Source organism: Saccostrea cucullata, unplaced genomic scaffold, assembly GCF_032062105.1.
Source record: "Saccostrea cucullata isolate Sc308-1 unplaced genomic scaffold, CSIRO_AGI_Scuc_v1 ctg1317, whole genome shotgun sequence".
Classification (NCBI taxonomy): Eukaryota; Metazoa; Mollusca; class Bivalvia; order Ostreida; family Ostreidae; genus Saccostrea; species Saccostrea cuccullata.
In genome coordinates, this window is record NW_026919086.1 from 1 (window position 1) to 18,550 (window position 18,550).

The 18,550-nt window shown below is 32.4% G+C and overlaps 2 protein-coding genes across 3 annotated transcripts; one reads left to right on the top strand and one right to left on the bottom strand.

Moving 5' to 3' along the window:
* Positions 1 to 4,911: 4,911 nt before the first annotated feature.
* LOC134279068 (uncharacterized) lies at positions 4,912 to 6,956 on the top strand (the record flags this gene model as incomplete). Its single annotated transcript, XM_062761412.1, has 3 exons — positions 4,912 to 4,967; positions 5,065 to 5,199; positions 6,394 to 6,956. Coding segments are annotated over 3 exons (754 nt in total), but the record flags the coding sequence as incomplete, so codon positions are not given.
* An 897-nt stretch (positions 6,957 to 7,853) lies between these two features.
* LOC134279076 (uncharacterized) lies at positions 7,854 to 17,978 on the bottom strand. 2 transcript variants are annotated; one of them, XM_062761420.1, is made up of 6 exons: positions 17,826 to 17,978; positions 13,932 to 14,163; positions 13,532 to 13,648; positions 12,371 to 12,437; positions 12,149 to 12,252; positions 7,857 to 8,453 (listed from the first exon to the last, which is right to left on the bottom strand). In XM_062761420.1, the coding sequence occupies exons 1-6, from the start codon at positions 17,868 to 17,870 to the stop codon at positions 8,395 to 8,397; spliced, it is 624 nt and encodes a 207-aa protein (XP_062617404.1). In that variant the 5' UTR covers positions 17,871 to 17,978; the 3' UTR covers positions 7,857 to 8,394. The 2 variants fall into 2 exon arrangements, with proteins under 2 accessions (XP_062617411.1, XP_062617404.1); XM_062761427.1 differs by lacking the exon at positions 12,149 to 12,252 and having other exon boundaries at positions 7,854 to 8,453.
* Between the last annotated feature and the right edge of the window lie 572 nt (positions 17,979 to 18,550).

Sequence of the window (18,550 nt, forward strand, 5' to 3'; positions counted from 1 at the left end):
AACCACTATTGATATAATGATTTCAACAGTGCTCGTATTTCAATAGTGGTTACCAACTATGTTTGCTATTGAAATGCACTCTCAACCACTATTGAAATAATTATTTCAATAGTGGTCGTATTTCAATAGTGGTTACCAACTATGTTTGCTATTGAAATGCACTCTCAACCACTATTGATATAATTATTTCAATAGTTGTCGTATTTCAATAGTGGTTACTAACTACTAGTATGTTTGCTATTGAAATGCACTCTCAACCACTATTGATATAATTATTTCAATAGTGGTCGTTATTTCAATAGTGGTTGCAACACCGCTCTGTAAGCTAATTCCCCCTCATTCGTAATCCTCTAATATCTTTTACATTTATATCGGTGCAATAAATCAGTTAAAAGGTATGCGTCTCGGTAATTAGTCCTTGTCTTAGGGAACTGGAATCTAACTAATTCCTTCAATAATGTACAATAAGTGTATAATATCATATACGATAAAAAAAAAATATGGACACACGTACCGCCTTGTCGTTACCTAGTGCTAAAAGTAACGTTCAGTAACATAAGCCTCTACGATCTCGATCAGCTATTTCACAAACTGATACTGTGTATGTAAGCAAAGCCTTTCAAAATTACCTTCTCTGGTTTTTCCGACAAGATTGGACGGTTCAGGTATGACAACCTCATTTCCAACACTGAAATAATTATTGTAAGGAACCCTTTATCTTTGAAATCTGGAGCTTAATATAATTAAATGTTACACTACGGTATCACCAAAAATATATAACAGTAAAAAAAAACACTTTAATTTATTACTCAATGTTTTGCAATTTTTTGTAAACTTTCTCCACTTAGCTCTACTCAACGAAGATGGGGGAGATTGTATGATAACCTCATTGTCGATGTCTTTAAGGCAGATTTCTTTTCAGGTTATCGTTTACTCATCATTAATCAAAGATGCATGGAAAATGCTTCTGTTATGTTTCATGGTGGCAATCTAGATTTCAGATGTTGTAATTTCAGCAAAAGAGTAACCAGGTTACATGTAATGTATTGAAGCCCTGAAACCGGTTAATGTAGATCTAATTTCGACGTAACTTTAAACTCTGCATTGAACATATACTTTCATGAATGATTCAATTAAGTACACTTTCGACTTTTTTTTTTTTTTTTTTTTTGTTTGTTTTTTTTTTTTTGAATGCCGAACCTTACCTACGTATCAGTGATGAGGTTTATGGTTTTCGAGCAAGTTCATTATAAAGTAATTACAAAGTAATTATAAGTCTAATGTTGATTAAACTTGCAAGGATAATACATGTACATTTAAGGATGCACATTGATCTCACCATGATTTCATTAACACGAATACCTATTTCGACCTTTATTATCTATACTTCGGACCGGTCACGGTAGCTTAGTGGTAGAGCGTTCGCTTCGTGATCGGGAGGCCCGGGTTCGATTCTCGATCGCGGCGCCGCGTCATACCTAAAACTTAAACATAGGTAGTGACTGTTCCTTCGCCAAGCGCTCGGCACTAGAAGTGAAAGTCACGGGTCTTTCGGATATGACGTTAAAAACGTAGGTCCCGTGTCACGGTAGGCGTTGGCACGATAAAGAACCCTCACTGCTCAATGGCCCTGAGTGCCGAGTAAAGGTCAAATTTGAAGCCCTTCACCGGCATCGGTGACGTCTCCATATAAGTGAAAAATTCTCAAGAGGGACGTTAAACAATATACAGTCAATCAATCAATCTATACTTCGGCAAAACATCTTATTATTTACACTAAAAGACGCGTTTTTTGATATGACCTCAATCTTCGGATGTGTGGTTTAATTTTCGGATGATTGATCGTCTCCCGCGAGGCGCAGTGGTTAAAGTGTCTGCTCTAGAGTCGCGAAGTAAGGAGTTGATCCTTACGTCGCAGGTTCGAATTCCATTGTGGGATGTGAAAACCGGTCCATCTGATGAGACAGTATAAACCGAAAACCCGTATCGCAGTAGGTGCTCGGATGAAAAAGGACCCTCACTGCTCAATGATCCTGAGTACCGAGTACTGGACAAAATTTACAGCTCTCCACCGGCAAGTGGTGGCGTCTCCACATGAGTGAAGAATTCTCGGGAGAGAGACGTCAAAATATTCAATCAATCGGATGAATGACCAGATTAAAGTTTTGTTGAAATCTCCTTTCCAAGTAACTTTAAGTCGTACATGTACATTGACTTTATTTGCATGAGAGAATAATTTCAGAATGGCAATACTAAAGTTTCTTTCATATGCTTGATCTACCAAATGAGTTCCTAGAAGCAAGTTCATTCTTATTTAGCCATTAACCTTACCGGAACCAAACTTGTATGGAAGATATTTCGAAGTACGCACACTACTGTACTTTCTGTACAGTGATGCTAAATTTGACCAATCCTCTATTTTCAAGATGAGTACTTCGGTGAAAGTTGTTCAATCAGATCCTATACGCCCTTTCCTAAAAGATTTTCACTGTTAATACTTTAATTGATACACTCTACCAGGGTTTCCTAATAGCTTGATTATACCTATATTTTCAACAACAAAAAAACAGGTTAATGTTAAGCAGGTCCATTCCCAAGATGATATAAAGACCTACCTGGATCAATCTTTCATGCCTGATCCATCTTGGGATAAACACTTCCAGACTTGCTTTAGATCGTTGATCTGACCTACATTTTCCTAATAAAATATTCGAATAGGTTTTTAGAGCAGGTTCAATTCAAGTTACTTAAGTTTAAGACCTACCTAAAGTGGACAGATGGTGTATCTAAAGATGCACACAACTTGATAGCTTATATATTTTCATTATTTTTTTTTCTTTCTTTTGTTTTCTTTCTTTTTTTAGGTCACCTGAGTAAACTCAGGTGACCTATTGCTATCCGTTTTTGTCCGTCGTCGTTCGTCGTGCGACGTGCGTCGTTCGTCGTGCGTTAATATTTAAACATTTTCAGCTTCTTCTCTAAAACCACTGAACCAATTTCAACCAATTTTGGCATATAGCATCTGTGGGTAAAGGAGAACAAAAATTGTGAATTTCATTGTCCCTGCCCCCCTGGGGCCTAGGGGGTGGGGCCAAAACCACTAAAATTAGTGCAATCTTTAAAAATCTTCTTCTTTACTCCTGGACATCAAGCAGTCAAACTGTTGGTATGATTGTAATTAGCATTGAGTCCTCTACCAAAACTGTGAAATTCATGGCCCCAGGGTCAGGGGTTCTGGTGTTAGGGCGGGGCTCTATTGATTATGTAGTGAAAATGCATTATTTCTTTGAAAATCTTCTTCTCTGTTCCTAAGTATTAAATAAACTAATTAAGTACAATGTTATGATGAGCAAGAGTGCCTCTACCAAAATTGTGAATTTTATGGCCCCAGGGTCAGGGGTTCTGATGTTAGAGCGAGGCTCTGTTGATTATATAGTGAAAATGCATTTATTCTTTGAAAATCTTCTTCTCTGCTTCTTCTGTATTAAATAAACAAACTAAGTAAACAGTTATCATGAGCAAGAGAACCTCTTCCAAAATTTTTAATTTTATGGCCCCAGGGTCAGGGGTTAGGGTGGGGCTCTATTGATTATATAGTGAAAATACATTATTTCTTTGAAAATCTTATATGCTCTTACGTATTTAATAAATTAACTAAGTACATAGTTATGATGAGCAAGAATGCTTCTACCAAAATTGTGAATTTTATGGCCCAATGGTCAGGGGTACATGTGATGGTGTTACGGAGTGGCTCTATAATGATTATATAGTGAAAATACATTACGTATATACATTACGTATACTGAAAATGATTTGTTTGAAATCTGCTCCTTATATAAATCAAACATTATTGATAAGCAAGTGTGCCTTTTAAAAAAAATATGCAATGTGTATACCTAGGGCCAGGGGTTCATGTGTGGTAGGGGCACTTATGATTATTGCTGAATATTACTGATTAGTTGAAATGCATTGTTTGTTCCTCTACCCTTCCTATAGGTATTAAGTAAACAGACTAAACAATTGCTGAGTGTATAGTTATGATTAGCAATGGTGCCTCTTTTAGAATTGTGAATGCCATAGCATCTAGCTTGAAACATGAACCAAATTCAATCATTTGAAAGTTGTTGCATGACGCTCAGGTGACCTATAAGGCCCGTGGGCCTCTTGTGTTTGGATAACATCTTTTCTTGGTTTAAATGTTTAAAAAATGTAAGGAAATCCATCATTTATACTGTGAAGTTACTTATTTGCGTGGGTAACAGGTTTAATTTTTTTTTAACTTTTGATTTGAAGAAAACCCAGAAATCCTTTCCCTACAACACATGATGCAAATTCTTACCACTTTGCATTTCTTCAACATTGATAACAAATCTTTTAAACCAATATTGTGTCCCTCATATCAGAAAAATTGGCATCACGAAAGTATCTAAGTACTTGACATTCTAATTGATTTGTATTTTCAGTTTATTTTTGTTTCAAATTTATTGTAATTGATCATGTTTTAGATCATATCTGTTAATGAACGGAAATAAACCATTAATGATTTTTCTCTCTCAAAGACATTGTCTTTTTCATAATAATTATTAGATTACGCCGTGAGCAATTAAAAATAAAACATTTTCCACTCAAAGTTTAAGTCTTACGGAAGAGTTAATCAATTTATTCATGGAATTTGAATTGAATTTCAAATACTGGTAGAAAGATATTTTATCTAAGATTTTTTTGTTATTTCAAGCAAGTTTTAAAAATGATGGATTTTCTTTTCATCTCAAAATTATTGGTAATGTTTTGTTTAAAGAATGTGGTGGATGGATGTGGTGGGTAAGAATATATTTAGTTTTATTTGTAAGAAAGTAAAAAAAACAAACCAACTCCGCTTTGTTTAACAGTTAAAATTATATAATTTTGTAGACTGCAGCGGTGTTGTGCTGGTTTTCGTTGGAGTGAGAAAGAAATGCAATGCATCAGTAAGTACTTGGACTACTTTTAAGAAATTTTTATTTTTGCCAAGCTAATACACATGTAATTGTCTACAAAAGAAAGGTGCCCTTCGTGTAATTTCAGAACGTCCCTTAGGATACCAGGGGATAGACTGTTCTTCTTACTGTCGATATCCAAACTATGGAGATGGTTGTCAGCAATTATGCGTCTGTGATGAAATGTTTTGTAACGCAGAGACGGGTTGTAACTTTCCTACCTGTGAGTAGATTTCAGATAATGTTATGGGCTTTTTTGTTCTGGACGTACTACAAAACATAAAATTTTCTTTTATTTGCTTTACATTATTTGTTGAATGTAAATGTAGTATATTTCAGGGGGTGGGAGGGGGTCCTCTAACAATTTTGGCAATGTTTAACATGTGTTCAATGCTAAACTAAGAAGAAGCATTTCCAAGGCATCTCACCAGAAGGTGATTTCTCAGTTTAATAATAATTATAGCTACTGCTGTGGTGTAATATGAAGCATCTTCGCTAGCCAAGGGTTTCTGATACGCGATTCTCCTCATACGCTACTCTCCTCATAACCCTTGGCCTACGGTGTTCATAGAAATAGGGATTTTTTTCCAGAGTTCTGATTGGATTTCAGTACACCCAGGTAGACCAATCAGCAATTGTTTTTTGTAAATGACGATATTTGCGTTCGGGATACATCTTCACTCTTTAATCTCGGAAATGAAAAACGCAAGTAAACAACGATCTGTAAGATAAAATTCAATTCTATGAATAGCCATGGTGTCATCCAATATCTTCTAAATATGTGATTAAGAATCTATATTGAAGCTTCAGATTTGTTCTATAAATAATGAATAAACTTAACTCAATTATTGCTTCTTAATTATTCTTGAAAAAACTTTGAGTTTAATTTTTTTTTAACACGTGTCTTTATTTCTGGCGATGACGCAATCTGTGCGTACCTGATAGATTCGAGATCACGTGACGGAAAACAATCCCGTCTTTTGACTTCACTGTATGCCAAGGGTTTATGAGGAGAGGAGCGTATCAGAAAGCCTTGGCTAGCGAAGATGAATATGAAGATATAAACGTAATATTAACATGCACGGATGCCTTTTAAGAATATGATTTCTTTTGTGAAGCTCTTATATTTATTTATCACATGAATTGATTAATTCAAATAACATTGTAGCAAGACTCTTTATTAAATTTAATAAAATATAATTCGACAGTCACCTGATGCATGCATTAAATGTGAAGTGAATAGGGGTTATAAACCACATGGTTGCCACACACCTCAGGCTAGTTCAAATTTAATAATTAAGTATGTGATGAATTGTTTCCACAAATCGTGCAGTTTCGTACACGTGCTGCTAATTTCAATACAATTTCTTGAATGTGACAACGTTAAATCGGGTTACTTTTATTCTCTTTTTTACAGCCGATGTCTTCAACGGAACACAGAACAACCCAGGAAATGAAATGAAAAATGTTTTCTTTTCTGCTTGTCTTGCAGTTGCGTTATGTGCTCTCGTAATAGTTTTGCTACATGTTGGATTTAAGATTTCTAAAAGAGTAAAATTACGGGTTATTGAACGGGGGGCAACCAAAACTGAAAAAGAAACAGAAATTCATCACAATTTAGAAGAAGTAAATCAAATACATGTAGACTATCTATCATTGAGAGAATTGTCTGCTCGCATTGCTAATCACTCAATTGCAGACTCGTTCACAACTGATGGGTCGGATTTTAGCTACATTGATGTGAATAATAAAAAGGATAAAGTTTATCAGAATTATTTCTCTGGTTATCCATGTCAACGTGAAAACACAAATCACAACAGGAGCGTGTCAAGCAGGGGCGATGGTTTGCCCCTCTCTCCTGGGACCAGTTTGCAGAAGAGTAATTCACAGTTCTCAAAAACTGAAGCAAAAACTCTTAAGGTCCTATATGAAAACGAAATGGAGGATCCGTATTTTTTGCTTTTACCTTTAGATCGTTGATAATTGTATTAAATGTCATGTTTTCAATTTTGAATTTACCGGGTGGCAGTAAATACGAAATTTGCCACCCGGTAAATTCAAAATTTACAACATGGCTTAAAATTTGCTAAACATTTATGACATTTCTAAAATAAAAATATTGATAATAAATAACCAAGTATTATTTCTGTTAATTTTGGATAATGCTATTTTTGAGATCAAAATGAACTTTAATTATCAACAAAATATTCTTCAATTTTTAAAGAAACAATTTGAAAAAAAAGATTGTATGTTGCTGAAAAGGCAATAGGACCAGTTCCAATAACTTATTTTACATTATTAAGGAATATTAAACAAAAAAATAATTTAATCAGGAATTTAATTTTGGCCCCCTGAAACATACATTCATTTTTAATTCAGGAAATATTGCATTGTATTAAACAGGTTGATTATATAATTGAAACAGATATACTACAAACATGAAATGTTTATTTGTTAGAATATCACTTTTAAGTAGCACATGTCTTCTTCAATATAAAGGATGCAAAGTAAAAAAAAATGTGAATATACATGCATGTTACATGGGATATCTTTTAATTGTATATAAACATAACTTGTCTTATGTACTTCATTATTTTAAAAAATACTCTGCATGAACTGCTTCTTTTCAATTTTTTATATTGATTAATTACTTATATCGTTTCACTATATTTATTATGTATTTCAATGATTTCCACATAAGTCATTTTATATATTTAACATTTCATGCAGAAAATCAAATACATGTAGGAGACTTTTAAGTCCTCTACATATCTTTGACTCGTTTTTTGCTTTGATGGTCATTAATGAAACCTACCAAAATGAAGTATTTCTTTCCCTTGCATGAAAGAGGAACTTTCACTCGGTAGAATTTTCTTTTGTAAAAAAAAGAACGTATTTTTTTTTATACATTAAATGATGATCAAATGTAAGCAGTTATAATTTTTTTTATTTGAGATTTTTACATGCTTTATAAGAAAGAATTTAAAACAGTATTCTTTATAGATTGTGGGATTCAGTTGCATGAACACTAAATACTTATCATGCACAAATGTCAATATAATATGTTTCACTATGTCTAACAAGTTACAAGATACATGTAGTTTCAATATAGTTCATCTTTAGTAGAAAACATACATCAATTGAAAATCATTCTTTTTATGTAGATGCATGGAAATGTAGATAACAACATGTGTAATAAAGTAATAGTTGGTATACGTTCTGTTTTATTTTTTGACTTCTACAATATCACTTTGAAGAATATAGTTTTTGTAAATGTACTATTGTTTTTTTCGATCTTTGAAAAGACATGTTCTCAATTTTATCAAGGTACGAACTAGAAAGTTTTCTTGTTTAACAAAAAAAAATTATAAAGGAACATGAGAAAAGACAGTTGTCTGTGAAGGATATTACAAGTAACTCAAGGCCTGTTCATTGTTGACAATTCATCTACAGAAGGCAAAGGGTTTTCCGTATTTTCTGAAAAGATATAAAGAAATCTTCTGTCGTATTTAAAGTGTTTTAAACAAATTTACAATGAAACGCATTGAGGTGGTAAAATTTTCTGTTAAAATGGAACGTTTCGAGCTATCTTTTGACACGCCCGTTTCTTTAGAAAAGAAAAATCGGTTAAATGATTCAATTAAATACCTGTAGAACAGGTATTCCGTAAATATAATAACCAATGAAATTGACGGTCTACATAAACACCGAGTTAGCACGTGTTCGACCAATACATGTGTTATGCTTACTCGAATGAACATGATAAAATCATAATTATGTACAAAATTTTGCAATGCGTGTTTTACATAAGCGGGAACTCTCTATATAGCTCCTTCTTATTTAAAAATCTTCATTTCAGTGTAACTCATGCTTGTCTCGGAAAGAGGGGCGTCCTAAAACATTACATACGACGAATATTTCTTTCTCGTTTCTAAAGAAATGGGCATGTCGTTATGTTATAATTGACGTTCAAAACATGACTAAGAACGTTTCATCCAAATGGAAAATTTTACCACTTTAATGCGCTTCATTGTAGCTCACCTGCGAGAAGGAAAAGCTTTTTTCGATCGCTATGTGTCCGTCTATGTTTTTGCCGTCCATGATGTTTTATTATTTTATGATAAACCCTTTTTAAGGTCTTCCGTTTCCAACGGAAGACCTTCTACTGATTCTGTTGGTAAAGATTATTATTCTTTTTTTTTCTTCTACTTCCTAGACGCCAACTTTGAGGCCTCATATCTCACTCATTTCTCAACGGATTTCGCTCAAATTTTCAGAGGTTATAGACGTTTATAAACTCTATCTGAATAATGACTAAAATTTCGAAAAGTCCCTTCCGGTTTTGAGTTATTCCCCTTTAAACGAAAAATCATAGGCTTTCGTTTCGCAGAAATTTTACTTGTTTTAGATAGCAGAAGGATTGAAGTTGTGCACATCGGTTTTTGTTTTTCGATTTCTGCATTCAAAATGGCGCTTTATAGGGGTCAAAAATTAGAACGCATAAAAGAGCGAAAATTTACAGATATTTTCCTATTTATCTTGAAAACTAAAAATATTTTGTTAAGACATGTTGAATAAAAGTTGTGCATAATTACAAGCGCTTTCATTTGATATCATTAAAATGGGGCTGGCCCCTAAAATTAGGGATCTAGGGCCCTTGAAAGTTTTTGTTAATATCTCAAAAAGTATTGAGAATTAATAATACGTCAAATAAGCAAAGTTGTTCATTTATATTAACAATCGGTAAATTACAAACTTCTTCAAACTCTAGAAAAGTCACGTTTGTTCAACTGAAGGATCAGGGTATTTTTCCAGAAAACATTATTGAAAGATCGTGACAAGTTCTTTGGCTTTGGATTAAATATTTAATTTTTATGGATCACTTTGGGTATATGAATACAGTCTTATAAAATGTATTTATTCGAGTTTGTTCAAACTATGTTCCCTAAGGAATGACCGATTTGACGCTAATAATTGGATACTGAGGAATATGTAGGATTTATTCTTGAAAAACGAGGTCACCTTAATTCTAATGGGCATCCTCAAATATTGTAACCGCAAGTTTGTTTTATCATTGCCTCCAAGAAAAGTTGTAGCCTTAATTGGGTTCAATTTTATATAGGTAACAAGGGGGAAAACTTAAGAATATTTATCATAAGATCTAAGGGGTGTTAAGAAAGTTCGTTCCATGATGAACTACTTTCAAAAATTTCAAGGTAGTGCTTAAACAAAGAGATGAATTTTCAAGTCTGACAAAATCCGAAGAGTGTGCTTTAGATTTATAGCAATTCAATTCTCGCAGAAAATCATAGAATTCTTCTTCTAAATGAAAATATATATAACATCTTTAAAGCACCCTAATGATAAAAATGCTGGTCATTTTGAGTGAAAATAAAGGATAATTTACTTTTGTTTCTTCATAGCTTATCTTGCATCAGACAAGCTGATGAGCGTAGGTATAAGAACGATAGATCACTTTTTAAAAGAATAGGTTTGTCATTTTGAAATTTTTCACAGATTTGATAATTTTTGCATAGTGTTAGGAAAGAAGAAAAAGTATTCTGAAAGGATGTTTTGACCTGTGTGCATAATATATGTCACAAATATGCATCATCCCAATTTTTTCTGAAAAGTCATCATCTGTTTTAATACCTGCCCTCCCCTTATTAATTTAACAAAAGACATTCAAAACCTTATCAAGAAGCAAGAATGGACTATGTAAACATGAAATATCACAGATTGTAAATATCCTCTCCTTGCATTTCTTTTCGAAAATAAAAGAAAATTGTGGAACGAACTTTCTTAACACCCCCTAGAACAACGGGGCTACAAGTATGCCAAGAAGCATTCTAAGGAATAAGAACAATCCACTACCAGAGGAAGTGTAATCTTGTTCTTATTAAAATAGAAAATGCCAAAGATTATTGAGGCGAAACAAAATACAAATTTGATCATCAATATAAACGCATATACCGAAATTCAGCTCAATATCTGCAAGTATTTAACATAGAGGGGAAATAAAAGAGGCACAGAGTGACGGAGAGAGACAGACTGATGGGCAGACAGCTGGACAATCTGACAGGAGTGGAGAAAACATCTACTTCCCTAGATTCATTTTGTTTAGACTAAATTCCCCGAGGGTAAAAGTGGCCACAGTAGGGATAAACCCTTTTACACGTAGATTGGCATCTATTTGTTGGCATAGCTGGAAATAAGTAATTTAATCCTCAAATCGGCACAGCCAATAAAGTATTACTGTTTGCGGCTGAGTCTAAAGTTTTACGTTACGTCACGATCTAGTTGACAGCTGCGCTCAAGGTAAATTGTACACGCCTCCTAACCGCAAGCTTTAAGACTGGAATTTTCTTCTTATCCCTGATTGCTTGCTCGTGCCGGAGACTATTTCCGTGTCAATGTTGAAAATATAAGTCGACCAATCAAGGAGAATTGTTTACACTCGATGCACCTGACGGAAAGGATCGTGACGTAGCGCAAAACTTTACAATCAATTGCAAACAATAATATCTGGGGGGGGGGTTTTAAAAACGAGCAACCTCAGGTATGGTATATTGATGCCATTGTTTCCAGGTATAGATAAGAGTCTAAAGATAGAAGAATGGAAAACTTCTTCTATAATACTATTATATATGAGATCAATGATACAATTTTTCTTTAGCATAAAATGACCATACTAAATCATAATAAATTGTGACTATTTCCAATTTGAATGGATTTCTTTTTATTTCAAATTGATGACTTTGTAAAATCAGAATGGGCTAAAGTTAGAGTTCAATTTTTTATGAAATGAATGGGGAAAATTTTGAAGTTCAGCAATTTTATGTTTTCCATACAATTTTTTTTTAATATGAAGCATATAAATTTCAATGCGATTGGAATTCTTTTATGCCATGAGCCAGAACAGCTTGAAAAGCAATGAAGCTCCAATATGAGGATTAAAAATTCATGTATGTACGTGAATAAAGGGGAGAGGAAAATCTGAAATATAGCAATTCAGGGCTTACTCAGGCGAGCATTGAAGCAAACGGAATTCTTGTTTACTTCCGTTTTTTCTGAAGATTTATTTCAAACAAAAATTGTCATGTTAACAACAAATACAAAGTATATATTTTGGCAAATTGTTATTCGAATGCAGATAACGTTCTAGTATGTACCTTTTTTCCGAAATATCTTGAATGTATTTTTAAATCTCTCCCACACAATTGTTAAAATTATTCCAGAAATTAGGATTAAAGATGTTACCACTAACAGCCCGATTCTGAAAGTAGATATATGTATAAAATGAAGAGCATTGTCTCTCAATGATACAATTATGGGATTTTTAAGAAACAAGATATATAAAACGTCAATGTGTGTTACTATTATTTTAGAACTACCTGGTAAGACTTCCTTCCTCTGAAGAAAGCTCTGCTGAATTGGGATGAGACATGAAACATTGCTGATCTGTCAACCAAATACAATTCAGATAATTATTTCTTCTAAACATTAACGATGTAACATTTATTATTATCATATTTCTTTATTGCAAAGGAAAATGTGTGTCTGAAACACTTTTTTTTTTTAGCAAGAAAGAGTCATAATCCAGTTATCTTTATCCAAATAAATACAAATAATATGCCTACTTGTATATAATTCTATAATAGTTAATTTTGATTTTGCGGAAATTAAAGATGGATATCCCTGACTCGCCATTTAAAGAAATGATAACTATTACTACTTGTATTTATTTCCTGAACAAAAACTAAAAATTTATACAGAGATTCATAAAAACAAACTAATATTAACTCCAAAAAGATTTGTTTATATCAATACAGTGAATTTTTAGTTGACTTAATTTCGAATGATCTTCAGATACCTTTTTTTATATCTGACACTTCTTTAAGGATTATATCTTCACATAAATGTTTATATGAAACAAAATTGAATATCTTAAATTTCCTTAACGTTTACGCCATCATACTCTAACAAAAACACTACAGTAAATTCAGAATGGTTAATTATAGTTTTATATAGCGTGCTATAGTAAACAAAAATTGGCAAAATAATTACAGTCAGTATCAATGTAAACAGGAAAATGAAAGTACAAGTTGGCGTTAACACTCTTAGAAGTTTATATAGAACTATATACGAGTAGTAACTGTTGTAAATGTATTTAAATAGATTCTTCTTATTTTCCCCTACCGGTGAAACCGGAGGGGACTGAAGGTTTCCTCTGCGTCTGTCCGTCAGTCTGTTCGTTTGTTTGTCTGTCTCTCCCCGTCGTCTGTCTATCAGTCTATCCTATTTGGTTTTCCGCACTTTTTTAACGCTTGCAGATAATGAGCTGAATATGAGTGATCATGATTAGTTAATGATCAAGTTTGAATTTCGTTTGGCTTCACTGATTTTTAACAGAATTATGGCATTTTTTTTAATTTTTCATAATGGTTTAAGATCGGGTTCGTGCTTCGCCGAAGGTCAATATGGTAAATATAAACAGATGAATGTAGAAAAACACGTTGAAAAAATGAGCAAATCAAACATTAAATTGTACGTACATTTATATCCATCAGTAGAAATGTAACGAGATGGACAAGGTTCGACATACTCTGTACAGTCCTTGTTGTAATGATCTTGAATAACCTTACCCTCCGCATTGTATTCTGTGCAGTAGCCTTTAACACAAAAATATGAAAAATATGCATATTACAATCTTGTAAATATATTACTTTAATGATTATATCAATTGATAGGCCAGTGTATTAAGCTATTTTATAAGCAATAAATATGCATATTTTATTTGAAACTAATCTATAGATTGGCAAAACACCAGGATGATAAATGAATGTCAAACATACATGTACATCCTAGGATTAAAACCTTATAATACTAATTATAATAATAAGTAATACCTACGATTGTACTTAAAACCTAAGTAATACATTGAAAAACGTTAACCTGTTATGAATAACACTGGTGCACAAACTTCTAAAGAAGCGTTGCCATAGCTGTTGAGAACACAGTGGTAGTTAAATTGATCTGGTGAGGTGCAGTCTTGGCCTATATAATGGCAACCTTTAGCTTCTGACCTTTTCTTGTAGTCCTGAACAGTTGAAGGACATGACGTCACAAACTGCACTGTCGCAGACGAAACAGAGCACGAACGGGGGTTATCGGCGTCAACGACTACCTAGAATTAGTAGATCATTCTTCATATACACGTACCCATAGATGTTAAAGTATATGGTTTTTGTCGGTTTTACAACAAGAGTTGACGACTACGATCAGAATCTTTTATTGATTGTGAAATCTTGCGAAAATAACGATTCTGTTAAAAAAAGACTAGAATTTTTTTTTTTTTTAATTAATTAAAAAGGAATTAGAACTAAATCGTTTTAAAATAATTTGAAGTGCAAAATAAAACTTTTCGATCATCCACTACTCTTAATTATTTTACAATGATCCACTTGTAGCTGAATATTAAGTTAATAAGTTGATAATAGGCAAGAGCATATTCTACGTATGAACGATTTCCAAAATGACTTAAGCTAAATTGGGATCCATTTGGATCCCTATTTAGCTTGAGTCATTTTGGAAATACAATCCGGCGCGAGGGAATAAAATCAAAATTGACGTGATCGATACAATGGCCTTTAAGAAAGTACAATCTATGAGGGGTTTATTAAAGTTTGGAATTATGATATAGAATCAATATTTGTTGCTGTAGCTTATTAACATAACTTATTACATGTATTTTACACTACAGCATCATTGTTCTCTTCGAGCAATTAAAAAATGATGCACATGTATAGCCATTGACCTCCCTTAATGGCATAAAGGAATCTTAACGTACAGACATGTACGAGGGTTGATCCAAAAGTAATGTCACAACTTTGATAAAATTGCTATAAATCGACGTAAAGCAACAAAATTATACATGATGGAAGGTTTATTTATTTCAAATCAGACATAAAAAACTCAAAGTAATATTATGTTTGCTTTCCAAATATCGGATTTTAAACAATGTGCGTTTATGGTAGTCGCCGCACCTAATTATAACATCATACGACGGATACACATCATCATACTTTTAAGCATTTCCTCTTCGTTTCATTAAAAAATATTTGTGATTCGCAAACACTTTCACCAATTCCACTTTCTGTCAGAAATTTTGGTACCATTATACACTCACTCTTCTCATAATCAAGCCCCCTGTCAATTTTTTTACAGCAGCATAAGTCATGCAAACTTAACAATTCACATGTCACTCTATACATGTGTCTTTTTTAACAACGTCAGACACTATTGAACATTTCCGTTGTCAGATCTCCTAACCCTCGGTATTCTTGTCCTCTGCTGATCAATCAGTGACCAATCACCCGCCCAAAATTTCTGCACCATCTATTAAGATGCCTCTTATTTACAAATTTAATTTTCAAATACACATTAGAAAATAACGAGAAGTGTGTCTTTTTAAAAAATGGGAGGTTAGGTGCAATTGTAGAATCTTTTTAATGTGTTTGTTTATTTTCCAATCTAAGAAAAAAATACACTTTAAAACGCGACGTTCCGTTGTGACGCTGCGACACCCCCTATTCTCTATGTTTTAGATATCTATAAAATAAATCCTAATAAATATTGTTAAATTAAATTTTCAGTGTTAATTACATTTATATTTGTACATCTTTTGGTATATTGTATTTGATAATGTGACACCAAATGTAAAAGATATGGACACTGTGACATTACTTTTGGATCAACCCTCGTATATCTGAAATATTTGGTCAATTTTTATAATACCTCGTCAGCGACTGGTCTAAGGTGATTAAAACTAGGTTATGGTCCGAGACCTCAACGGGGCTTGGCTCCATTACCTTAAGGAGTGGAGCGCTACTCGTACGTTAACCCTTACGTAATATCTGTTCCTTCACCGCGTAGTGGACTTTTGCAAAGACACTGACTTTTACAGTTGACGGCTTACTTGAACATTTTAACCTGCGTTGTTACAACCACTATTGAAATAACGACCACTATTGAAATAATTATATCAATAGTGGTTAAGAGTGCATTTCAATAGCAAACATTGTTAGTAACCACTATTGAAATACGACCACTATTGAAATAATTATATCAATAGTGGTTGAGAGTGCATTTCAATAGCAAACATTGTTAGTAACCACTATTGAAATAATTATATCAATAGTGGTTGAGAGTGCATTTCAATAACAAACATAGTTAGTAACCACTATTGAAATACAACCACTATTGAAATAATTATATCAATAGTGTTAAGAAAGTATTTCAATAACAAACACAGTTGATAACCACTATTGAAATACGAGTACTTTTGATATAATTATTTCAATAGTGGATGAGATTCATTTCAAAAATTGACAATATTTCTTTTTTCATTTAACTTGCAAAATGCTCAAGTATTAAAAGTAAAGTTTCACCGCGTAATTTTTATTTTTTATCCAAAATTTCACAAAAATTGGGTTTGGGGTGATAAATATATATATATATATATATATATATATATATATATATATATATATATATATATATATATATATATATATATATATATATATATATATATATATATATATATATATAAAGAATGAGAGTGTGTGAATTAATAAGGATGGTTTTAGTGAGGCAAAATTTTGATCAACACAGAAGGTTTACAATTTCTTTACAATCTAGAAATTTATTATTTAAATCATTTTCAATAAAATCAGACCAAAAAATATATACGAATCCAGGCATCCATATTTTCTTTGTATCATCTTTCCTTAAATGAAGATTTTCATAGTTATTGAAATTATAATTTCAAAAATGATTTAACTAATTATTTTGATAGTTTCTGATAATACTTCATAAAGCCATAATTAAATCCACATTGAAATCTTTATTTCAAAAGTAAACATTTTTTTTCATAGTGGTTGCAACCTATGTTTGTTATTGAAATTAATCTCACCCACTCTTGAAATAAGTATTTCAATAGTGGTCGTATTTCAATAGAGGTTATTACCTATGTTTGTTATTGAAATACTTTCTTAACCACTATTGATATAATGATTTCAATAGTGGTTGTATTTCAATAGTGGTTACTGACAATGTTTGCTATTGAAATGCACTCTCAACCACTATTGATATAATTATTTCAATAGTGGTCGTATTTCAATAGTGGTTACTTACTATGTTTGTTATTGAAATGCACTCTCAACCACTATTGATATAATTATTTCAATAGTGGTCGTTATTTCAATAGTGGTTGCAACACTTCGTCATGTACGGAGGTACGGAATTGAAAATAAATAAGAAAACGTCCATTGAGGTGAAATTTATTTATTGGGGGCTTTGAAATAATTTATCAAACAAAAAAATATAATTGGTGGTAGAATAAAATTAATTTAAATACTTTATTCAGTAGAATTAATATATCCTTTAATTTTCAAAAACTTAAGCAATGAAATAAAGAAGAAGAAGACATATTTCGGTAGGAAAACTCGGCAGGAGTTGGTCAAGACTGGAATGGAGGGTATTAAGGATAGGAATGTTGCCGTTTCCTTCCTAGACAACGTAATATGATCTTTGAAATAGTCCGTTATTATCGTTTTGGTAAATGTTCAGATCAATATTTTTTCACAAATGAGCTACCATATATTTTCCTTGTGTAAACGTAAGCCGTCTACTGTAAAAGTCAGTATCTTCGCAAAAGTTCTGAAGGCACCTTGAAGTGAAAGTAGCAGAATAAAAACCTTGAAAAAAGGGGCCCCATAAGAGTTCATACTATATTTTTTTGATACTTAACATAAGGTATTAATAAATAAATGAATAATTACTTACCTTTTTTAAATATACAAAGAAAATCAGTGACATCACAAGATTCATTGCAATATCTTGTTATCTTTTAAATATACATTGTATAACAGGATATGCCGAGGCGAACAAAAGTCGAGTAACATTTCAAAAAGACCTTTAAATCATGAGTGATGGGTGTTTATTTATAGACTGTGTATTGGAATTTACCTTTTGCTATCTGCTATCTAAAATTAACTGTTTGGCATATAGACGAATTCCCCTTCTAACAAAAACATGGCATAAGAGTAGGTGTATAATTTTGATATCAGTAACATAATATACATTCTACAGGTATAATCTTCAAACGTACTTCGAACCTGTCCTTGGTCAACACATGTTCGGAATGTTTCCTTGGTAAGTGTGTGTGATATAAAAATCTTAGTGACAATTCTTTTTCATAATGGTCACAGACATGAATAAAATGAGGGATTCAATTTTAATTTCCATAATTCAAGCCCACTGGCGTTAAGTTAGAATGACTTAAGCGGGAAATTGGAAAGCATTTAACAATATACTAGGCGAAGGTTTAATTTATTTAGTTCTAAATATCGCGAAACAGCACATTTTTATGTATTTTTTAACGAAATATTTACATCTTATTGTACATTATAAAAAATGAAAGACATACTGAGGCATTAAAACAACACGAAATGTAATAAAAAATGCAAAATGTAATAAACTGGAATTATTATATTTTGCGTTACATGTAT